Source organism: Rutilus rutilus, assembly GCF_951802725.1.
Source record: "Rutilus rutilus genome assembly, chromosome: 13".
NCBI classification, from domain to species: domain Eukaryota; kingdom Metazoa; phylum Chordata; class Actinopteri; order Cypriniformes; family Leuciscidae; genus Rutilus; species Rutilus rutilus.
Window position 1 is genome coordinate 11,444,877 of NC_140218.1, and position 25,482 is coordinate 11,470,358.

The 25,482-nt window shown below is 39.7% G+C and overlaps 1 protein-coding gene across 10 annotated transcripts in view; it reads right to left on the bottom strand.

The window, feature by feature from the left end:
* Window positions 1–25,482, bottom strand: part of LOC311302768 (ensconsin-like) — a 53,097-nt gene that overhangs the window by 3,035 nt on the left and 24,580 nt on the right. For 2 of the 10 annotated variants that reach the window (XM_084428815.1, XM_084428814.1), the window contains exons 2-17: window positions 24,010–24,135; window positions 23,828–23,902; window positions 19,897–20,060; window positions 12,220–12,334; window positions 11,729–11,827; window positions 9,883–9,993; window positions 7,954–8,070; window positions 6,192–6,349; window positions 5,928–6,070; window positions 5,316–5,560; window positions 5,073–5,223; window positions 2,606–2,777; window positions 730–834; window positions 605–646; window positions 449–503; window positions 201–339 (exon numbers count right to left, since the gene is read on the bottom strand). In XM_084428815.1, the coding sequence (XP_084284941.1) occupies window positions 201–339; window positions 449–503; window positions 605–646; window positions 730–834; window positions 2,606–2,777; window positions 5,073–5,223; window positions 5,316–5,560; window positions 5,928–6,070; window positions 6,192–6,349; window positions 7,954–8,070; window positions 9,883–9,993; window positions 11,729–11,827; window positions 12,220–12,334; window positions 19,897–20,060; window positions 23,828–23,902; window positions 24,010–24,135 (2,017 nt within the window). Of the gene's footprint in view, window positions 1–200; window positions 340–448; window positions 504–604; window positions 647–729; window positions 835–2,605; window positions 2,778–5,072; window positions 5,224–5,315; window positions 5,561–5,927; window positions 6,071–6,191; window positions 6,374–7,953; window positions 8,071–9,639; window positions 9,742–9,882; window positions 9,994–11,728; window positions 11,828–12,219; window positions 12,335–19,896; window positions 20,061–23,827; window positions 23,903–24,009; window positions 24,136–25,482 lie in introns of all 10 variants that reach the window. The other 8 variants (XM_084428818.1, XM_084428816.1, XM_084428817.1 and 5 more) reach the window with 6 other exon arrangements.

Sequence of the window (25,482 nt, forward strand, 5' to 3'; positions counted from 1 at the left end):
AACTATTATTATTATTATTATTATTATTAATAATAAATACATATAATTTATTTTTTACATTGTGTTTTGTTTATTACATTTTTGGACAGAATGGGAAATTATGCAAGTTGGAATCAAACTGAACATGTGTTTCAAATCACGTCAACTACCAGGGCTCGGCTTTTCATGTTTGTTATGATTAATTGTGAAAGAAATCTCACCTGTGACCTGATGTGGGCAGTATGGGTGTGATGAAGCTGGGGTCCGAGAGTCCGTTACTGTCACTGCGTCCGGTCTCAGAGGTCTCCGGAGCCTGAGGGGTCGACACACTCACTGAGGGACTGCTGGATATTGAAATCACTGAGACAGACAAGAGAGAGGGACATTAATGATGTCAGATTAAGAGGAAGAGGTAAGGTCAGGGAGGAAACACTATGGAGCACATGTACATGTAAAAATGACAGTTCACCTGAATCCTGTCCGCTCTGCTGGCTGACATCTCCATTTCTCTGTGGGGTGGCTTTCTTCAAAACACAAGATGTGTAAAACAGAAAGTGTGTTAGAGAAAAAGCCAGCACTTCAGCAGCAAATGGGTAAGGCAGCAGCAATTACTTTACATCTTTACCTGATCAGATCGGCGTGTGCGTTTCATAATTTCCTCAAGGCGCTGTGACAGACAAGAACACAATCAGGTAACTGTAAAATCCTGTAATTACCTTAAAAGTCACTCAATAAAATGAACTTGTTTACCTTCTTCCTCTCCATTCTCTCAGCCTCCTCTTTCTGGAAGTGTTTCTCTCTCTCCAGACGTAAACGCTCTGCCTCTTCTCTCTGGCGAGCCTCTTCTTCTTCTTTCTGCACATACAGGGCCACACAAAACACACTGGCATTTGAAACTGTACGTACAGTATATGCATTATTCAGCATGCATTAACTTTAGGGCTGTCAAACTTAACATGTTTTTGAGATTAATCAAGTGAAAAATGTTGGTTAGTTCACATATTACAAAAAAAGTGGCTTTAGAAAGTGCCAATATATTGTTTGTACAAATTTAATTGGACTATATTCATATTCATATGCATTCAAATAATACATATTATGCATTATATATGTATTTTATAAAAAAAAAAAAATTATATACATATATACACTACTTTTCAAATGTTTGTGGTCGGTAAGTTCCACAATCAAAAACAACAGTAATATTATGAAATATTATTACAAATTAAAATAACTCTTTTCTAGGGCTGTAATCTCCCAGTCGATTAGTCGATTATTTGGTCGATACGTTCTGGCTCGACCAAAATTCTGATTGGTCGATTTTTTGCCGCGTTCATTTCATCAGGTGGAAAGCACTAATTGCTAATGGGGGTGTTTTCAGAGCACCCCTGTTTCACAGGTAACAGTCTATCTTCAGAACACCCCCCTTGTTTTCACTTCTTTTGGATTAGCCCAATCCACTGGAGAAGAGAGACAGACTGAAGAAAGTAGGCTACTAGAAGGTTTGCTGAATATTATTTATTTAATTGTGAGAGCGTTTAATTCATAGTCAGTCAGTCCTCTTCTACCATGTCAACAAAGACATCGGAAGTGTGGCAGCATTTTTTTTTTAAGTTAGCAGCTAATAGTCTATTCGTGTCTCAGCCGCGAAGCTGAGCTCCACAGAGTGGCTGCACAGAGCGGCTGAAATTATAGTGTCTGTCAGTTATTATAATACATATGACAAAAACAATTGTCTAAATTATGTTGCATATTCCTCAAAAGTTCTTATGATGATATCACTAGTTGACAACATAGTACTATTTTCGGAAATCATAGGCTATGATATTGCACAGGTGCACGTGATGCAACGCTGTCAGAGCCGACAGACTCGTGTGTCAGACTCATTTCAGTGCAAAATAATTAGGTTATAAGATTTAATAAGATTTAATATACTGCAAATAGCCTACTAGTTTTTTATGTTTATTTATAATTCATTTAGTCGGACAACAAGTCTACCAAGTACTGCGCACAGTGCGCAGCTAATTAATTTAAAGTTTTTTTCCTAACGTAATTTTTAGTCGAAAATTTCAGGACTTCAGTCGACCAAGATTTTCTTTGGTTGATTACAGCCCTACTCTTTTCTATGTGAATATATTGTAAAATGTAATTTAATCCTGTGATTAAAGTGATTCAGCATCATTACTCCAGTCTTCAGTGTCACATGATCCTTCAGAAATCATAATAATATGCTGATTTGCTGCTCAAGAAATATTTCTGGCCATTATCAATATTAAAAACAGCTGTGCTGCTTCATATTATTTAGTTGTACAATTTTATTCAAGATTCTTTGAAGTTCAAAAGAAAATTTAGAGCATTAATGTGTTTTTTATATATATAAAAAAAAAAATGCATTTACTGTTACTTCTGGTCAAATTAATGCATCTTTAAAAAAAAAAGAAATCTTATTGGCCACCAACTTTTGAACAGTAGTCTATATAAATAAATAAATTCCACCAAAATCAATCAATGTTGAATTATCTATTTACAGCCCTAATGTTGATAAGCACATATTGAGTGTTGTGCGTTTATTTATCGGTTTGGTGTGATTAATGAATGAGATTGTTGTTTGTATATGTTTGTGTACCTGTCTCTGCAGGCGTTCAGCTTCCTCTCTCTCCCTCTGAGCTCTCTCCTCCTCTAATCGCTTCTCCTCCTCCTCCTCTCGTCTCTTCTTCTCTTCTGCCTGCCGCTGCGCCTCCTCCTCTCTCTTGGCTCGCTCCTCTGCCTTCCTCCGGGCCATCTCCTCCCTGCTGCGCCTGCACGCACACAGGCACATGATCATTCAAAAGATTCTTTCAAAATAAACTAATGTATAGTGCTTTGGTTGTGTTCAGTGTACATTTAGACAACACTAGATTACACAACCCTGCAACATATTTGATGAATGAATTATTACTAAAGTTTTGCTCAAGCACATCACAGTTTCCCCCAAAACATGATTTCATAGCATTTTTGATTTCAACATCCATTTGTAAGGTGAAGAAATCTTGTATCAGTTATTGAAAAACTGCCACAGATACATGATTCCTCTCTTCCTCTGAGCCAGGTTACAATACAACCAGGGCTCGCAAAATCGCCTGCCCGACGTCCCGGGGCTATTGTGTTTTCCAGTCGAGCTACCAAAATGCATAACCGGCCTGCCCGATGGGCTATCTGAAATAGTGTTCGCTTCAGTTGTTATAATCAGATTCAGCGCGTTTTTCATCTTCAATCCGCAGCGGCGCAGAGCAGAGCGCACGTCAGAAAGGTGTGTGTGTGTGTTCATCTGAGTCTCATTGGTCGGTCAATGTCAGAATATTTGAGATGACCAATCAAATCAAAGTAGGCGGGCTTTATGTTCACAAGAAGCTGCTGAGCGCGAATTTGAGCAGAGCGACTGACGCTTCAGTTTACGGTCAAGTGCGAGATAAGATGTAAGTAGCTAAACTAAACATTTCATATTTGACAGCTTTTTTAGGTCATAAATGTGAAACGAATGACAAAAATAATCAGACAAACGAATATACTTTTGTCGAATTTCGCCATTTTGAACTGAAAATAGGCCTATATAACGTGAATAATAATTAGTTTACTGTCATTGTGAGGGGACATTAACAGAGCATTAACAAAGCCGTTTTCATGTTAGGCACAAGATTAATAATGAATGTGTACATGTTGAGAATTAATATACAATTTGTAGCCTTCAGTAAATTAAAAAAGTTCAGGTTTAGGTGGGGAAGAGACAGGGCAAGATGAGGAGACTGAGAGAAAAAGAGAGAGTGATGGATAAGAAGTGAGAGCAGGTATTGACACAATCTACTGCCCACTGACATTGTTTTAAAGCTATTTCTTATCCTTTTTTGGCCTTCAAACGTCTTGAAATGGACATATCAGAGAAATAAAAAATTTGAACCCCCTAATAACCTTAAATGTAGGACCTATTTGATTATAAAGCCCTGTAAGAGCAATAATGAATGTGTACATACTGTAAATGAATTGAATAAACTTAGTTAGGCTACCTAGCTTTCCTAGTAGCTTTCAGTAAATTAATGCGTCTGAGAAAATGATTCATAAATCAACCTATCAGTTGACCCTAAGTTTACTTCACTGACAGACAAAAATGAAAAGCCTATATCAGTCAAAGCTCAGCTTTAGGAGGGGAAGAGACAGAGCAAGAGAAAAACAAAGAGAATAGGAGTGTGATGCTGATGAGGAGAGAAAAATAATCAGCTGCCCACTTACATGGTTTTAAAGCTATTGTTATCCAATTTTTTTGGCCCTCAAAACATCTTAAAATGCACATATGTAGATAAGAGAAATCAAAATTCTCAGGGGTGCCCCTGAACCCCCCTCACTAGCCTACCTCACATTCGGGACCTCCGTGATGATAAAACACTGCCATCTGCATGTTAATGAAACTTAATAGTGAGCATTAGACCCTAAACTAAAGTGTTACTTTATTTTATCATACCCTCACTGGGGGCTGAGCCACCGACACAGACTGATTCATGTTCCATACTGGTCATACACCTATCAGTTCAGTTAGAACCAGATGCATATTTGTTGATATTTTGTGGTTTGAAAAAGTTTTTGATTCATTGTTTTGACTCCTAACCAATTTTCTACATTAATAAAATTTTCTTTTTTTCTGGGCTAGTAAAATTCATTTCGGGCTACCAAAATCTGAAGAGTGCCTGCCCGAAGGGCTACCAGCGATTTTGAAATTTTGCGAGCCCTGACAACTATCTAATTTTCTCATGTATGACATTATTTTATGCCTAATCCTGACCCAGATGTTTCCTGCTATATCTGTGGGTGAATTAAAACTGATACATATGTATCATATTGTATGTGTGTGTGTGTGTGTGTATTCATGATGGTACGTTTTTGTTGATTTTTTTTTTTTTTGAAGACAGCATCATAAAGTTAGGTAATACGATCAGGCTTTTTTTTTTGGTGCAAATCAGCAGAAATATTTGTCAAAATGCAGGGCTGTTATTGCAACTAGTTTTAGAGTAGCTTCCCCAACAGTGGATATAATAACAGTGCTCATGAAAATCTCTCACACGCACCTTTCAGCCTCTTCCTGCTGTCTCTTCTCCTCCTCTTCTCTTTCTCTCTGTTCTCTGGCCTGCCGTCGTTTCTCAGCCAGCAGACGAGATGCCTCCTCGGGATCTGTTGTGCCCGCAGAGGGCCGTGCTGTTGGAGAACTTCCAGAACCTTCTACAAAGAGAAAGAGCCACAGGAATATAATATATGATGCTATAGTTCAATCGAACTTGATGGTTCATGTATGGTTGCGCAGTATTACAGACCAGCAGAAGGCTCTGGTTTAGTTGCAGGAGCCTCTGGTTCAATTTTAGGAGGTTCAACGTCCTCTTTTTTGCCCCCCTCTCGTTCTGGGGTAACTTTCGGGCTCTCTGATGTCACTCTGTTGGGCCTGAGATTGCCTGGCAATAAGGAGGGGTTACTAGGAGACAGTGGAATTGATGCTGGGGGAGGAGGAGACCTGGACTTTTTGGGGTTAAACGCCTTCTGAGAGGGTTTAGCAGTGGAGGCCCTGAGGAACAGACCAAAAAAATTAAAAAATAATTATTTAATCAGTGAGGGAAAAGTTTTAGTCCTTTTCATTCTGTCCAGCAAAACTCGCAGCAAATATAAATAAATAAATAAATATGTAATACAAGTAACTATAGAAATCAGAAATTGGTTTTAACATAGGATGATTATGAAGTTTTGTAATTATTTTAGTTTTTAATTTACTAACCCTGGTTGACTGTTTACCCAACAAAACATCCAAAAATCAAAACAAATTGTGCAAATATTTCCACAAATTTCCAGGTTGGTTGTGAAAATTAGATGCATCTTCAGACAGAATGAAATACTGAATATACTCTTATTCCTCATCTTATAAATGGTGCTTATACCTGTTGGGGGATGGATTGGTGACCCTGCTGCGATCACTGACAGGAGAGGGAGATCTCTTGGGTGTGAACAGGCTCAGACTGGGAGTGGGATATGACAGGTTACTCCATGACTTCCTCACATAGTCCTTATCCTTCCTATCAATCTATACACAGAGGCACGAAACACATCTTTCGAGAGTACTTCCATACTACATTATGCAAAGATCAACACGTTGCAATTGCCCTACACAGACTCTTAAGTACATATTTACACCAATACCATACCAGGATATTCTGGGTGGTCTTTCTGCGAGAGCTGCCGTCCGAAGGGATGAACCCTGCTTTGATTGGTCTCTCAAAATTAAGGCCTGCTTTGATTGGTCGCTCGGCGCTGCGTGACTGGATGGACTTGAAGGACATGGTGCTCATTGGGTGACAGGAGGCTGAGCGAGGACAAACGGGGGTCACTGTACCACGATCAAGTTTAACCAACCAGGGTGTATTATGAAAAAATTAAATTGATCCATTGTGGACAAGAGGAGTGACAGCAAGTAGGGTGCGCAAAAGAAAAAAGGTAAAAAAAGGGATGAATGAGTGGTGGAAAAGTGGAAAGGGAAGAAGAAGAAAGTGTGTATTAGTATCTACAAAGCTCTAGAGTCTAGACAGAAATTAGGCAACGCTGATCATCACTGATGGAGGACAATCTGAGAGCATGTTCGTAATGGCATACTACCATACAATTTATAATGTATACTGTTTAATATGTACATTTACTGTATGCAAAGCATTGCCATTTGTCTAAATGTGAACTTAAATTGGAATAAAACCGCAAAATAACATTGTTAATTCCTAAACAAAAACTGGACGTCTCACAAATGATTAGGTTGACAACAACGTAGCATACTTTTTCTTTTTGCACTGTGAAGTGTTTCACACACTATTATGAAAACAGCAGGCAGTAGGGTAGTATTTCATTCTGAATGCAGACAATTCAAATCCTCATAGTCAAATGATGATGCAGTTGCCCATTTTAGAAGCCTTTAATTTAATCAGTTGATAACAGAATCCCCAAACAGAAGAAGAAAAAAAAAACCAAACAATTAGCAAGAAAAAGACAGAACATATAAATACACACAAGAGATTAGCATCAGCTCTATTTGTGCACACACACACACCAGTTTTAGATGCAGAGGGCAGTAACTGGGCAAAGCTGTTGCAGAAAGAAGTCTGTCTAAAAGAGGTGTTTTGTTTTAAGACAGGGGCCTTGCCAGAAACAGCTCACAGTTCTCCAGTACTCTTTCTCTGCTCTCTTTCTTTGTAAATGTGTTTTCACACTGAACATCTTGACGTTCAGCTATTGTATAAGTAAAAGCTACTTTGAAAATGCATCTTGTCATTGTCAAGCTATGAGCTTCTCATACTTTCTAGCTATTCTACAAGTTACTATCAAAAAGTTTAGTTAGTTAACAACACTGAAGCTATATACGTTTTTTTAGAAGCATAACAGTAACTCAGATGTAAAAAAAAAAAAAATTGTATAGCTTTTATATGATTTTATAATATTTGTTTCTCTTTTCTAGTCACACCTCATCGTAACTTCTCAGAAGATGGCTTGAAAAGCTATACTATTTTTAAAACATGGTTAAATAAGAAACAATTCTACCTCAACACTGGTCAGGTCTGACAGAACGCTTCACTAGCTAGGGTGTAAAATTAACACTTGCCACCAGAGACATGCAGGCACTTGTGCAGTGTCAGGTCATTTTGCGTATGTACCGACCAACGTGGCATGAAAACCAGTAAGATGTCTCTTAGCTTAACATTTAACAAGAATTTAAAGCAACACATGCACAATTCAATTACAGGTTTGTAGCATGTTATTTTATACATTTGAATTGAAAATTGAATAAAAAATGTAAAAGGTTGCTGGTTAAATTGGCCATTAACCAGCTGATGAAAGTTAATTTCCCACCCTATCTGTGACCAAAATTAACATAAAAAAAAGTGTATTAGATTGTTTCATGCTGTGCATGTGTTTGTGTTCTACCTGCTTCTCCAGACAAAGACATGGCGCTGCGACTCCTGGCCAGGTAGGAGTGTGTTGGTGTCTGTAGTCGCGTGATCATTGTATTCTCCCATGGGGTAAGAGGCATGCGACGCGTACCTGGACAACACACACATGCACATTCTCAACAAAAGTCCTAAATAAGCAGGGTAAACATCCAAAAGTAAAGCACTTGACATATGAATCCCATCACATGCATTCATAACTTCATATGCCCAGATTAGGTTACCCATTTGCATATATCTGCTGGTGACAGTGAATCATGCATGTTTTAAAATGTTTTGAGTTAAGTGAGACCAACCGATCAAGGAAAAACAGAGTAAGTAACCCTAAACATAACCACCAGTGGAAAGACAACATGAAACTGCAATAACACCCCATTTAATGTCTAAATGAAATAATATTTCAAGGTGGGACTTGATTATGAAAAGTCATCGTGAAATTAATATTTTGACTACCGTACATGGCCAGTCGCGCAGCAAAAAACTAAGTTACTACATTAAATTCCTGAAAACAAGTGGTTCTTTTAAAATAACATGCACTGATTAATTGTGCACAATAACATAAAATAAAAAAAAGTAAATAAATGTTTTGTTTTCATGTTGTCTTTAAAAAAAGGTGTCCAACTGCTGTAGGGAAAAAAACATGCAAGAACCAAATATCAAAAACAATATACAGTCAAATGCCAGTGAAGTCCTCAAATAAAGCATGCAGCAAAGCACACACAGTACAACTCTTCCCCACTATTTTTATAGCTTAACGATTATTCACTAATGTATAAACCCTTTAAAACTATAACATGCAATAATGCTGGAAGAGACTGCATGACTCAGGGCTCAAGACTAAACACGACAAATTACAGAACTGCATGATTATAGATTTGCTATTATTTAGTTTAGAAGCACTTGGTCATGTTTACATTGTGTGGATGCAATAAAGTGCAACATGTTGAGTATAAACTCGAACATTTTCTCCATATGGAAATAGATTTTTATTTTAACGATAACTTAAAAATTTAAAGACAGGCTTATTGTGAGTTCAGAGGTTATTAAATCAATGGTATATGCTTTTGTTAAAAGCATACACGCATACATATTTTTCAGTACACTTAAATTATATTGTTTCTGTAGGTATAATCAACAACTTTGAATATTTTTTAGATCTCATCATTACTTTTAATCTGATTATGTCATTTGCAATGCTCTATGGGATTAAAGTTCTTTCCCTCATTAAAGCCGTTAAGTACACAGTGTTCTCTTTGCCGTTTTGTCCGAATATCAAATACTTTTTTTTTTTTACAAATTAAAGTTTGTAATGTTATGATTCGCCTCATTGCTGGTTGGTTTGATTCATGGCTTATAAAGTATTTTTTTACTTACCAATACCAAAAAATTAAAAATAATAATAATAAAAAAAATACTCCAGAACCAATGCCACTGAAAAAGTGGGCACTATTGCACTCTATGGTAGTGCCTAGATTGAAACAGAATAAACGTATGTTTAATTGAAGTCACATATCAAAACAAAGGTTCTGTAATTTGTCGTTAATGATCTTCTATTTTTAACTGTTCATTCATGCTTGTTGCTTCATTTAGTCTGAAGCCCTGGGTAGCACAGGTTTGAACCCAGTAAAAGAGCAAAAAAGACTTCTGGATTTCTAAAATCCACCTGCTGGTTTGTCCTGAAGGATCTTCTCTCTGGATATTTGGGATTTAGATAGTGTTTTTTTAATCAAGCAAGATGACGAGAGAGATGTCCGCTTCTGTAAGGCTTGGACGGTACAGCAAAATCACACAAAAACACATACACAAAAAATATAAATTATGGGTCAATTCAAAAAGGGGATCCATGGTAAAATATTCATCTAAAAAGGGACTTGTTTGGCTATGAGATTGTGTTCAGATTTTTTACCTCTATCTGGGGAATTCAGCAAGGTGGCCGAGGAAGATGACAGGCGTTTGGAAATGACTGGATCTGTGTGTTTGGACAGATTCATAGTGGAGACTGACCTTCTGTCAGCATCTACAAACACACACACAAAAATACAACATGAGATGCAAAACTTAATACAACTTAAAGGCGTAATACAGAAAAATGCACTGAAGAAAGGACTAAAGAAAGATAGAAAACGGGGAAGAGGGCATTAGAGGCTTTACTGAGACCTTTTCTACTGTGTATATGCTTGAAGCAGCTAATGGATGCTAATTTTTAAAAGTTAGATCTGAGGAAAAGTGCTAAGCTCCGTGTACTAAAGACTACTGAGGATGACGGCACTTTATCACAACCTGCCTTCCATATGTGTCCCAAAATGGACAGACACACTGACGGCTTTAAAACTAACAGGACATCTGTGATCTAATATCACCTATATTGATATTACCTGATTTTAAAGGGGTCATATCATGGACAATAGGATGTTTCTTCCTCAAAGACTTAAAAACTACTTTTGATGTACTGAACTAGTCAAAAGTTTGGACACACCTGAAATGTTCCTCACAATATATACATTTAAAAAAAGTGATCTAAAGGCTTAAGGTGAGACACGGCAGGCAAAAACATCGGGTTTTTTTACTGGTCAATTTTGAGATTTTTGGATATTTGTCTTCAATAACATGTCTTCTTTCAGACTTGTGGTAAAAAAGTCCGAAATACACATTTAGGTCTTTATTTTATTACACTTTGTCTGTTTGCGTCTGTAGATTTCTCATAAATTCAACAAAAGTTGGCGTTCTTAATCAACATGCTGGTCCGCGATCTCTGCCGTCAGCCTATCATCACATGCACTGCTGGAAAGCTCTCTCTCTCCTGTACAATGCTGTCGGATCCAAATATGGTCATTTCCTTATTATCAGCAACCAATCGTGAAAGTAAAAGGGCTGAATGCGCAATCTCATTGGCTGATGATACATCTTTAAAGCCCGTTTTCTCAAAATGACTTTTCTCTGATACTCCAAGCCCGAAATCTCCACTTCAGTAGCACCTATATACACCAAACTTTCCAGTCTTGTACCTAGTTATATTATGAAGACATGTACAGAGGGATTTGTAAATATATTATTCCTAGCCTGATTTATATAACATTTAATTCCAAAAAACATGGCGAAAATCATTTTTTTAAGGCTATTGACAGTATATTCTGATTTACAGGATAACAAAAGTAGATATCCATAAATCCCTCTGTCATTTTATTTCCCATCTTATATGTGAACACAATGAACATTTTTTTTTTAACCTGGCTTTATTCAATAATCAGATTTCGTTTTTTTAAATATATGCAAATTAGCGCATATTTAATTAGATACTGCCTAATTTGCATATTTAAACATTAAATTACAGAAAACTTCTAATACATTTTTTCTCATCTTAATGTAGGTAATCAACTGGGAAAGTTTCATGGTGATATCTGCTAGTTAAAAAATGTACCCTATTCACCTGTAGTGTCTCGCCTTAAGCTTTAATACTTGAAGTTTGTTTTGTACACAAAATCTTAAAGGTGTAAAAGCAAAAAAAGCTGTTGGTGCAAAAAGTGGACTATAATCAAAAAATGTGACAATCAATAAAGAGATACATGTCCCCTTTAAAACAGACACTACAAAATGGCTATGAGTCATCTAACATACTACTGTTAACCAGTTTGTTTATGTTTCTGGCTCCAAGCTAACTGCTTACGGGAAAGGAAACTAATCATTTATAGGTAGTGCTACAAGTTCTAGCTAATGGTGCTAGTCGGCTGCTCTACACTGCCGGTTATATTCACATTGAGAGCGAAACTGCTGCTGACGTGTTAAGCTGAAAACACCATGATAGTGCTCAAGCCCAGCTAGATCCAATGGAAAGAGAGCAGCATCATCAAAACCTGAGAGAGAGAGAGAGAGAGAGAGAGAGAGAGAGAGAGAGAGAGAGAGAGAGAGAGAGAGAGAGAGGCAGTGAAAGGAAGAGGGAAGAAGAGAAATGCAGAACCATACATAGAGAGTGAGAGAGATATTGATGGAGCAGAAAATAAAGGAAACAAAGGGGGTGTGCAGTGAGCTCATGGCTCTGAGTCAGCAAATGTGAGCAGAGAATAAAATAAATGTGTTGTTCTGCATACATAAACCTATTCAATTTACTGATATTAGTAAATTGGCACTAATATTAGAACTTCAAATCCTGAAAACCAGGCTAACGTGAGCTTGTATCAGGGAACCACAATTAATTGTAGTAGGTTTTCTACACACCCTGAATAATTCTGTGCACATGTGTGTTTACCGCTGTTGTGTGACGTGCTAGCGGAGATCGTTCCACCCCAGCTCCAGCGGTTCGACTTCGGCATGGCTTTCTGACCCCTCTCCATGGTCCTCCTGATAACAGCCTCATACCGTGCCTGAAACACACAAGGACATTTTCTATCCAGAGAGCATTTTATTGGATAAACGCATCCTTTTTTAAATGTTCTTACATTTTTCTATATTATTGGGATCTTTTTACAAGAGGTATGGCTTGCCTTTATTATTTCCTTTAGTATTACAATAATAAGGAAAGGGTATCTGAATACCTTCACAGTGATGACAATGTAATGGTTCTCAAGCACTATTAAAGGGGTCCAATTACGCCCTTTTACGAAGTCTTGATTTTGTTTTTGAGGGGTACTAGAATATGCTTTCATGCTTGATTGTTAAAAAACACACATTATTTTTCACATATTTTTACATATATTTTACATTACAGCACCTCTCTCCCCAGTCTGTCTCGAACACGCTGATTTAGATAAAGCCCGTCCTTCTGAAATACGAAATGTGCTGTGATTGGTTAGCTGGCCAAGTGTGTTGTGATTGGCACAGCTTAGCGTGTGTTCAGGAAATGTCCCACCCCTCCATAACTGTGAGTTCTGCTCTAGTGTAAATATTAAGGATGGCGGCAATTTCAATCCAATTCGAGCCTGATTCAGACCCTGACAATGTTAATGAACAAGAGGATCGTGCAGAACCAATTTCAAGCTCGGATTTCACAGGACAGATAAACCTTGCAATGTGCAGGAACAGTGTTTAAAATAAATTTGATTCAAAATCTAAGTTGTCTTCAGCCTTAGGAAGATCAAACAAATAAGTTTTGAAAAAGGGGTTGAAAAAACAGCTTAGACATGGCAGCAGCTCAACCAGGCCTCGTCCCCTTTTTTGCGTATTCTGTGGGCGGGGATTATTTAAATGAGTAACATTGTGACTTCATAAAGCCTGGAAAAAGCACGTTGTATTTCTTGAAAAGTGGATTCTGTAAAATAAAATATCTCCCTCTGGAGTGGACTTTGAGCTTTGTAACCTTGAAGATCTTTTTTATGCTCAAACAGCAACATTACACACTAACTAAAGTTGAAAAAGCATAATAAAAGATAAAATAAAAAAAAGTGATGTTTATTTTTATTACAACAGAAGTACCACAAGGGCTTAGATACTGTTAACATGGCCTTCAAATATATTCGTGGTCAAACAGGGGCTTGGAGTCTTGGAGTCAAAACTGTTGAGAACCACTGTGACAGAGTGACCTGTCCCTGTTGGATTGCGCAGCACTTATATACACACACATACACACTTCATCTTGCCTCGTTCCTCCGTTCCCTGCTGGGGCGATGTGGGTGCACACACACGCCATTAGCACGCTGGTTTTCACACACGCAAACATATCCACTCCATTTCCATCCCTGACAGAAATCCCTGCTATACATATACGCACACATCGAAGTTGTCTATTGTTTTTCGTTTAGTTTATTACTTTAACACTTACATGTGTTCAGTGTTTGTCAGCGTCTGCGTTGCCGGTCTTTCGTGTTGTGTTGTGTCTATCGGCTGGCCAGACCCGAGCACCACCTAGTGGCCTGGATAAATACCGGCAGTCGGCTCGTCCATTGTTTGTGTTAACAGGGGGGGATTATGTAAATGTGGCATTATTATTATGAGTTTATTATTTGTATTTGTTATTTTGTCTGCCTTTTTGTTTCTGCTTTTGTTAATGAGTATATATGTACATCTATATATATATATATATATATATATATATATATATATATTGGAAAATGTATATACTGAACTATATACTTACCTCATAAAGGTTTTGTAATGGTTTTAACTAAAGGGGCGGGGCTTGGACTATAAAAAGGGGCCCCAAACTCATGTAGGATGTCAGTTAACCTGGCGAACGAGCAGGCAATTGTAGTGCCGTGAGCAATTCCTTACTTGAAGAATATTTTTCCTTTGGTCATTTTTTTTGTTGTTGTTGACTGTATCCCTTCTCGAGCACTGTAAATAAATAGCACTTTATACCAACACCTCTGCGAGTATTGCCATCATCATTTTTTTTTTATTTTTTTTTTTTTTTTTGCGAACCCAATTTTTTTGTTTTGCCGGACAGCGGGCCTGCGAAGACCCGTTGTCTCACATTTGGTGTCAGAAGTGGGATGGCTACTCGCAGGACGGCGCCGAGAGGCAGGAAGCCTAGAGTGGGGCTTCGTTCCCAGACCAAAGCTATGGTTGAGGAGAAGGTACCCTGGGACACTGTGGAGTCCACGGAGGAGGAGACAGAGGAGGATCACCCACCGTTTCGTCCCAAGCCTACGTCACCTCAAGTCAGACCCGTCTCTGATGCTGCAACATCTAGTGGTGGGATGATTGCTGTGATGCGTGACTTCCTGAGTGCACAAGAGCAAAGAGAGCAACGCTATGTAATGGAGCTACAGAATCTGCGGGAATCGATTCTGCAAGCTGTACGGCCAGCAGAGGTGTCGAGTGATGTCGAGAGTCCACGGATGGAGCTTCCCACGCCAGCACAGCGCAGAAGCGCACCTTACCAGAGAGATCTCGACTCACCAACTGACAGGCAGTACAACAGTCAGCCGACGCAACGAACGGAGCCAAGGTTACCAGTCTTCCAACAGGGGGAGGACATTGAGAACTTCTTGCGCCGTTTCGAGCGTCTCGCCAGAACCTGGAGATGGCCAGAGAACGAATGGAGTTATCGTCTGGTTCCACTGCTGTCGGGGCAAGCACTGGAGGCTTACCTTGCCATGGACGAGGACCGAGCGGAGGTTTATGAAGACCTGAGGGAGGCACTGTTGGAAAAATTCAACATCTCGCCAGAGACCTACCGTCAGCGGTTCCGGGCCACTACGACTCCAAGCGGAGAGACACCGACTGAAACCTATCATCGGTTGCGGAACTTATACCGTCGTTGGGTGAGACCTGAGCTGCACACCAAGGAGGAGATCGCTGAGACGATAGTCCTGGAGCAATTACTTCGTGTTCTGCCCTATGAGATCCGGGTATGGGTGAAAGAACGGGAGCCAACAACTGGACTAGATGCTGCTAAACTGGCTCAGCAGTACGTCAACGCTCACCGTGGTAGTCAGCGATCTCAACCCACAAAAGGTAACTTTAGAGGTTCTTCCAGTGGCTCTGGGGAACCTCAGGCTGACTCTAATATTGCTCAGTCGCAGAAAGTAGTTTCTGAAAAAAGACTTGTTTGCTTTTATTGCCAACAACCGGGTCACAAGGCCACTGTGTGTCCGGTGCGTAAAGCTAAACTGACTGGCTTTTGTTATGTCCCAAGAGAGGAGGACAATAATATGAACAATGTGCGCAAAACACAATATGTTCAAGTGACTGTGAATGGACAAGGTATGAATGCTCTGTTGGATACTGGAAGCTCATTGTCATTGCTTAAAAAAGGTCATATGTCACATGTTCCGTTTGATAACCTGGTCAGTGTACAATGTGTTCATGGGGATGTTAAGCAGTACCCCCAAGCCGAAATGAATGTGTGTGTACAAGACCAAACTTACCTGTTGAATGTGGCTATTGTAGATGACTTGCCTGTTGACCTGATTTTGGGGAGAGACTTACCAGTGCTTACTGAACTGTTGCATTCCGCTAACGACTGTGTAACCACCTTGGTAAATGTAGATGTTGCTTGTCCTGTTGTAACACGAGCCCAGGTTAAAACAGGTCTGCAGCCGTTGCCAGACTTACACCATAGTCTGCTGCAAGGCGGGACTAAGGGCCCCAGAAAGACCCGTCGCCAACGGCGACTGGAAAAAGGTCTTGGTACTCCAGCCCCTAAGATCCAAACTGAGGGTCTTGAAATCCATGACTGGCAGGTCCCAGAAAATATTTCAGAATTGCAAAGAGCTGACAAGTCTTTAAAACCATTGTTTGATAAAGTGTTGGAGGGACAAGCTGATGTGTGTGATGAAAAATATGTTATTATCAATGATATATTGTACATGCAAACACCTGATTCCACCCGTTTGGTTGTCCCCACATGTTGTCGTCCACTTGTGTTACACCTAGCACATAGTGTTCCATGGGCAGGACATATGGCACTCCAAAAAACATATGCACGCATAAGCTCCCGATTTATTTGGCCCTCCATGTACACTGATGTACAGACATACTGCACCACATGCCACACATGTCAAAAAACCAGTGCTGTGCGTCGACGGGATAGGGCACCTTTACATCCTCTGCCCGTTATATCTGTTCCCTTTCAGCGCATCGCCATGGATATTGTGGGGCCTCTGGAAAAGAGCAGTGCAGGGCACCAATACATCCTGGTCGTTAGCGATTATGCAACGAGGTATCCTGAAGCCTTCCCTCTCCGTTCCATCACTACACCCAAGATCATCAATGCTCTCGTCCAGCTGTTCTCCAGGGTGGGAATACCAGATGAGATTCTCACGGATCAAGGGACAAATTTCACATCACGGCTGATGAAGCTACTTCACCGTCAGCTTGGTATCACCACAATAAAGACCAGCCCATACCATCCACAGACGGACGGGCTGGTGGAGCGCTTTAACCAGACGCTCAAGAACATGCTCCGCAAGTTTGTGTCAGATACTGGAAGGGACTGGGACAAGTGGCTACCATTCTTGCTGTTTGCCTACAGGGAAGTACCACAGGCATCGACAGGTTTTTCTCCATTTGAGCTCCTGTATGGATGGCGGGTCCAAGGGCCGCTGGATCTCCTGCGGAAAAAGTGGGAGGCCCCTTTGTCTGAAGAACAGACAAAGTCTGAGAAGGGCATTGTCCAGTACGTCCTTGAGATGAGAGACCGCCTAGAGAGTTACAGGGAGAAGGCCCAAGAGAACCTCCGACTGGCACAAAAGGCACAAAAGACTTGGTATGACCAACATGCAAGATCCCGAGGACTGCAACCTGGACAAAATGTGTTGTTACTGCTCCCAACATCTACGAACAAACTGCTGATGAAGTGGCAAGGACCTTACAGAGTCATTCGCAAGATGGGACCAGTGACGTATGAGATTCATCACCCCGACAAGGGCAAGGCGACACAGACTTACCACATTAATCTGCTGAAGGAATGGAAAGAGCAACCCAGCAAGCAGGAAACATCGCTGCTGATCCGTGAAGTGGAAGAGGATCAGGGGGACGAACAACCAGAACCGAAGGTGGGAGAGTCAGCACAGCCAGCAGGCGTTGATCTGTTTCATCTGGAAGAATCCAAACAGGCTGAGCTGCACCACCTTCTGGGGTGGTATCCCTCGTTGTTCCGTCAGAGGCCTGGGCGGACTAACCTGGTACAGCACCAAATCCACCTTCTGGATCAAACACCTTCACGACAGCGGCCATATCGTATTCCCGAGAGGCTGGTGGCTCCCCTGAAGGCAGAAATCGAGATGATGCTGGAGTTGGGAGTTATTGAACCCTCAAAGAGTGAGTGGAGCAGCCCAATTGTTATTGTTCCGAAGAAAGATGACACCTTGCGCATCTGCATTGACTTCAGAAAGCTGAATGCTCAGTCAAGATTTGATGCATATCCAATGCCACGCATTGACGATCTTCTGGAGAGGATCGGCCAAGCCAGGTACATCACAACCTTGGACTTATGTAAAGGGTACTGGCAAGTACCCCTGAAGGAGGCGTCCAGACCCTACACTGCATTCCGTACCCCGCTGGGGCTATACCAGTTTACAGTCCTACCATTCGGGCTGCATGGGGCACCTGCAACGTTCCAACGACTGATGGACCAAGTCCTCCAAGGCTGTGAGGAGTGGTCAGCAGCATACCTGGATGATGTTGTTATATACAGTGTGACCTGGGAGGACCATCTTCTACACCTCAAAAAGACCCTGAGCAAGATTCAAGAGGCTGGGCTGTCTTTAAACGTGGCTAAATGTGAGTGGGCGAAGTCAGATACCAACTACCTTGGTTACCACCTGGGAAATGGAGAGCTAAAACCTCAAGTGGACAAGGTAGAAGCTGTTCGACGCAGCCCAAGACCGAAGACAAAGAAGGAAGTCCGATCCTTCTTGGGACTGGTGGGGTGGTATCGACGCTTCATCCCCAACTTCTCTTCCACCGCAGTCCCATTGACTAACCTGCTCTGCAAGAACGTCAAGAACCCGATTATCTGGACTGAGGAGTGTGAAGCAGCCTTCAACACACTAAAGGAGCAGATGTGTTCTGGCCCAGTCCTCAAAAGTCCAGATTTTACAAAGGAGTTCATCGTTCAGGTAGATGCCTCTGCTGTGGGAATAGGTGCCGTCCTGGCCCAGGTAGATGCGGGTGAAGAGAGGCCCATTGCATTCCTGAGCAGGAAGTTGCTGCCAAGAGAAGCCCGGTACTCCACAGTGGAGAGGGAAGGTCTGGCAATCAAGTGGACCTTGGAGAGCCTCCGATACTACCTGCTAGGGAGAGAGTTTACCTTAGAGACAGATCACAGAGCCCTGACGTGGATTCACATGATGAAAGATCATAATTCTCGTGTGACCAGATGGTATCTCTCCCTGCAACCTTACCAGTTTAAGGTCAGACATCGACCTGGACCCCAAAACAAAATAGCCGACTACCTGTCTCGGAATCCGGTCAGTTCGCGGCCTGGAGAGGGGGGAGGTGATGTGACAGAGTGACCTGTCCCTGTTGGATTGCGCAGCACTTATATACACACACATACACACTTCATCTTGCCTCGTTCCTCCGTTCCCTGCTGGGGCGATGTGGGTGCACACACACGCCATTAGCACGCTGGTTTTCACACACGCAAACATATCCACTCCATTTCCATCCCTGACAGAAATCCCTGCTATACATATACGCACACATCTAAGTTGTCTATTGTTTTTCGTTTAGTTTATTACTTTAACACTTACATGTGTTCAGTGTTTGTCAGCGTCTGCGTTGCCGGTCTTTCGTGTTGTGTTGTGTCTATCGGCTGGCCAGACCCGAGCACCACCTAGTGGCCTGGATAAATACCGGCAGTCGGCTCGTCCATTGTTTGTGTTAACAGGGGGGGATTATGTAAATGTGGCATTATTATTATGAGTTTATTATTTGTATTTGTTATTTTGTCTGCCTTTTTGTTTCTGCTTTTGTTAATGAGTATATATGTACATCTATCTATATATATATATATATATATATATATATATATATATATATATATATATATATATATATATATTGGAAAATGTATATACTGAACTATATACTTACCTCATAAAGGTTTTGTAATGGTTTTAACTAAAGGGGCGGGGCTTGGACTATAAAAAGGGGCCCCAAACTCATGTAGGATGTCAGTTAACCTGGCGAACGAGCAGGCAATTGTAGTGCCGTGAGCAATTCCTTACTTGAAGAATATTTTTCCTTTGGTCATTTTTGTTGTTGTTGTTGACTGTATCCCTTCTCGAGCACTGTAAATAAATAGCACTTTATACCAACACCTCTGCGAGTATTGCCATCATCATTTTTTTTTTTTTTTTTTTTTTTTTTTTGCGAACCCAATTTTTTTGTTTTGCCGGACAGCGGGCCTGCGAAGACCCGTTGTCTCACATTTGCTTTAATAATGACTGATGAGAAATATAAAGATAAATAATGAAAACTAAAGGTACAGGGTGTGAACAATTCAACTCCAGAGAAGGGTTTTTCCCGATGTCCTCACCTTCTCCTCCTCCAGTTTCTGCCGTCGTTTCTCCTCCACAGCAGCTCGTCTCCTCTCCTCTTTCACCCGCTGCTCCTCCATCCTTTTCCTGCGCTCCTCCAGCTGTCTCTCATGAAACTGTCGGGCTCTCTCCTCTCTCTCCAACCACTTGGACCCCCGTGCAGCTGCACACACACACACACACACACAATTAATTCCCTTAGTCAAGTCGAGGATTTTTTGCTGGCCCTATAACATATACTCCAAATTCAGAAAGACTTATGCATAGTGATTTGGTTATAATTTCAACTCTAACACAACTTTTCCAGTGTAACTTAAGGAGGTCTGGAAATCACAATTTTTAACATTGTCATGACTGAAACACTGAAGGAAGGAAGGAAGGAAGGAAGGAAAGAGGATAGATAATATTATTCCTAAATAGCCCAGCTGGTATCTAGATGTGGGTATGCCCTACCAAATATGTTCTGTTCCTGGATGAGGATCCCAAAATGAAAGAGGGATCCCTGATAATGTAAGTTCAACCAGTCATATTTAAGATTTGCAAAGAGGCTGTCATTGAAGGACAGGGCAACACATTGGCCAACTACATTGGACCTCAAAACCTGTAAGAATTGTTACTAATTTCACAGAGATTAGCAGATTATAACTGATTATAACTAAGTCTTTAAAGGGATATTTACCCCAGAAATTGAAATCAGTTATCATTTAATCTTGCTGCAGTAGTCTGTCAGCATCCGGTGACATTGGTAATACCGGTGTTGTCTCAAGTTTATATACTGGTGTGAAAATATATCTTTGAAACACAAATTAAGATATTTTTAAAGTCTTATGGGTTTGGAACGGCAAGATGGTGAGTAAATGACGACAGAATTTTTATTTCTGAGTGAACTATCCCTTTAAATATAAAGTGTAATGCTAAAGCTATAAGAATATGTACTGAATAATAAGAAAGGCAGAAGTTAAAAATCAACATTGTGGATTATCAATTTTATTTGCAACCAAGCACTCCAGTAATCGAAAGCGAGCGAAATTAATCCGGCAATCTCTCTCTGGCCGCTCTGTCTGTGCCTATAACCCCTTACATAAAACTGGGTGTCCTGGTAACAACCTTGCCAAGAGTTTACAAAACAACTGCACCTCGCCACAGCAACCTGCCCCTTCAAGTTAGTCATGCAGTTACAAACAGGGAAAACAGACAGACACAAGAAAGAGCAAAATGTGTAAAAAAAAGGCAAGATCAGGAAAAAGTGCAAGAAGTGTAACCCTGAGCTTTACATGGTGAAGAAGGTTTGATTTGACAAATTCACATGATTGACACATTCCAGCAACTCACAGAAAATAACAAGAACAACACGTGAACATGTAACTGCTTCTTATACTAAACTGATCATTCATTATGACTGAGTGAGTCTCTGATCAAAGGTCAGTTCAACAGTATCCGTGTGTTTGCATAGTAAACCACTGACACTCCACCATGAAATCAAAACTGAACCCATGTACATCTTAATAACTGCCCCGTTATTAAGATGCATTCGAGTCAAGTCAGCAAATGTAATACCCCTGTTAAAGAATATGAAAGTGATATGACTACTAAAAGTGATCGAGGATGGATAATTTCAATGAACTTGATGAACCCGTGATATCTTCTTCAGGGTGTAAAAGGAAAATAAAAGCTGAAACATTTTCACGGAACCTTACTAAAGCAGCTCGTTTAGTGGTGAGGGAAAAGCTCACTGTATTGCGTGTACGTAATCACAATAACAAAGTTTGTCAGGCGTCTATGTCAGCTGAGGAGATTAACGTTACAAAGATTAACCGAGTGTTGTATTATTTATCATAGCAATTACTTGGTTTTGTTTGACTCAGAAAGATGAAATGTGAATGTATCTGCTCTGCTAAAAAAAAACAACAACAACCTTTTAACATATTAAAGCATACTTTCAATTAACTTTAATTTAGTAATTTACCTGTATTTTTTAAGTTATTATTATTATTAATCAAAACAACCCAGCTGCAGTTTGATTGATATTACTTGGAATGCACAATAATAATAATAAAAACATGATTTATGAAAATGAACAAGAACGGAGTACTTGCAAATGATCTCTTCTGTTGTAGATGTCCCAATTGGGAGAGGGTTTCAAAGAGTTTAATTAAACGTTCATGTTATATATTTTGTTTGCATTTGTGAGTTAAAAACGTAACTGGTTGTGTGAACATAATATCAAAATATCGATTAATCGATCGATATAGCCCTGAATCGAATCGTAATCGTAATCGTATCGCAGAATTTTTTGAGGTATCGGCAAATATCGTATCGCTGGCTGAGATAATCGATATCATATCGTATCGTGATGAACTGTCCGATTTACACCCCTAAAAACGTTTTCAGCAAAACAGGGTGATCGCGCGAGATCCCGCACAGAGCACGACATCTATTGCCGAAAGAGACTACCAGTAAAGTAGTGAAGGAGCAAGAAGCGAGAGAACAGCAGAAGAGATCAACAAAAATATATATGCTTTATTGTATTTTCAGATCAACACTTAAAAAGTATTTCGAATATCATCCAGTTATCAATACATTTCTATGGAGTGTTAAAATCACTAGCTTTTCCCTTACACTTGTGAGTTTTTCACGGAAGTGACCTCAACGTCCAGGTTTAGCGGTAGCATAAGCCATAAGGCAAGTGTTATTTAAATAGACTCCTGATGTACTTACAAATCAATGCCTCGTTTTATGAGTACAGAACCTATTTGTACTACCGTATTTTCCGCACTATAAGGCGCACCGGATTATAAGGCGCACCTTCAATGAATGGCCTATTTTAGAACTGTTTTCATATATAGGGCGCACAGGATTTTAAGGCGCATAGAATAGAAGATACTGCAGTCAAACGTTTGACTGGGTTTGCGTTATGCAGTGGTCACCAACCTTTTCAAGCCTAATATCACATCCAAAGTCCAAATGTAAACCAAGATCTACCACTTGCAAAAAATTATGAAAAAACAAGTGGCTGAGCTGTAAAACCTTGTTTATACTTGACGCGTCCGCATGAGCGCGAAGGTAATAAAAAAACTAATATCCGTCTGCTCGTCTGCCTCCGCATCCGAAGATGCACGACTTTGAGCCGAATCTGCCCAAGCAGACGGATATTAGTACATCTCATCACACCGGCACCCAGTTTGCGCGTCTAAATCAGTTGTACGGTCTGGTGTTCAGTCTAAAACAAAACAGTTGCGTCAAGTATAAATGCCTCGTCTGTTTGGGGAGGTGCGCACGCAGTCAGCAGAGGCTCGCGCTCCGGTGCCAGGCGAAAGTATAAACAAAGTTTAAGTCAGCGGTTGTTTTACAGACTTTAATATAAGGCGCCAGATCCATATATAAGGCGCTCCGGATAATAAGGCGCACTGTCGTTTTTTGAAAAAATTAAAGGCTTTTAAGTGCGCCTTATAGTGCGGAAAATACTGTAGAAGTTTGGTACCATTCTGGGCATTATTAGTGGGGTAATTTACGAGATAGATCCTTGGATCCATTAGCGCCTGCACTAAGCCATACGGCTGATATCTCAAAATAAGCTCTAACTTGAATAATGTTCGACCAAGGGGAAAAAAGGCTTCTGGGGGGGTGTTTGGCTCGAGGTCATGGTGCAAAGGACCCTAGGTTGAAATTACTCCGAACCATCCCTTTAAAAAGTTAAAAAGAGAAAAATTAAGTTGTCAAAAAACTAATAACAGTAAACAAAGCTTAACATTCAAATGCCAATCAAATCATGATAAAAAGCAATCATGATTTTTTTTTTTAAAGTCCCGTCCACCCAACTGAACATTGAATATACTGCTTCATTCTGAAATGTGTCACGTTATGGAAGTTAAATGTGTTGCAAAGGCACTCTGACATTGTCTTTAATAACAATGTGTGTGTTTGTCCTACCATTCTGCTTCTCCAGCTCCTCCCTCCGTTCACGTGCGAGTCTCTGCCTTTCATCGATCTTCTGCATGAGAGGCTCTGCAAACACAAGCACACATGCTGGATGAGTTCAGGCAGTAAAGCTGGGAGGTGATGTTTGCATATATATACAGCTAACAGTAGTGCACAGGCTGTGTGTGTGTGACCTGGTCTGGTAATGGTGTGTGTCTCTGTAGGGCTGGGAATGGTGTAGGTGTACTGTCCCGAGACAGATGAGTCCGGCCGACTCCATGATGATGACTTTTCATCTGCTCTGAGAAGGTAGTCAGAGCCTGAATGACACAGATAGAGGGAAGGGGGAAACTGTTAACTCTTCAGAGAATTGAAAATACAAAGTGCTTTAATTATTTTGGAAACATCTAGGTATATCGCTGTCAACTGTATAAGTGCTCTTAAGACATCAAATAATTTAAAAAGGGGATATAATAGGAATATAAACCATTTATTAATATTAAATATTACATAAATCATATTACATAATTTTTATCAATAATAAATTACACAAAATATTTTTGTTTAATATTAATAATAATCTTAATGAATATTAAATTAATTTAAATTAATTTTTAAATATAAACAAAAATATTTATATTGTTTTTAGATTTAATATTATTGAACAAAAAATATTAAATTATCATTAAAAATAATATAATATAATTGTATTAAAATAATACAATATTGAGAGTTCAGATGCAAGTGCCACCTGAAATTTTCTTCTAGAATGATCATTTTTATCAAGCTCGTATATTTAAGTTCAATAATTTCACTTAAATGGCAATGCAAATTACCTATTAATTGTCATTTAAGTGAAATTACTTAACTTAAATATACAAGCTTTATAAAAATGATCATTCTAGAAGAAAATTTCAGATGGCACTTAGAGGCTTTTGCATCTGAACTCAATAGATATATATATATATATATATATATATATATATCAAATATTTTAAAATACTAAATATTTATGATATATATTAAAACAATAAATTGTCACCAAGAATTGTTTTTACAACTTTCACAAACTGTAAACATACTTTGATTTCATAAAGTTAACATGCCAACCATGGAGAGATATCCAATATTTATACAGGTGTAAACAAACACATACTAGTCTCATATTGTACATCAAATGTATGTTTTATTTGCACAGTGATATACACGAGACATAGTGTTAAAGAAGCTGCAAAAGTTTGTTTGCTCTACATCATGTTGATTTACTTAAGCACCTGAGATCATTCCCCCTCACACACTCTTTTAGGAAGTGACTGTGAGAAGGTTTATGACCTGACAGATCTCAGCCTGAAAATGAAACAATTCCTTGAAAACAGATGCCAAATAGGCTTATGCATCCATGGGTAAACATAAAAATATATGGCTTGAGATGTTTAACCATCCACAGACAGAAAGTGTATTTGTAGTGTTCCTATAATCAGGTCTCTACATCTGCAAGCATCCTGTGACCAGTGACAGATACTGAAGCAAACAGCACATCAGAATCAGCAATCTGGTTAAACTGTTATTGATTCCTGCGCTAAAACCAATCAGTCTCCTGCTGTGTGCGTCATCTCACACACCAATCAATAATAGGCCTAGTTATGTTTTCTTGTTACACATTATGC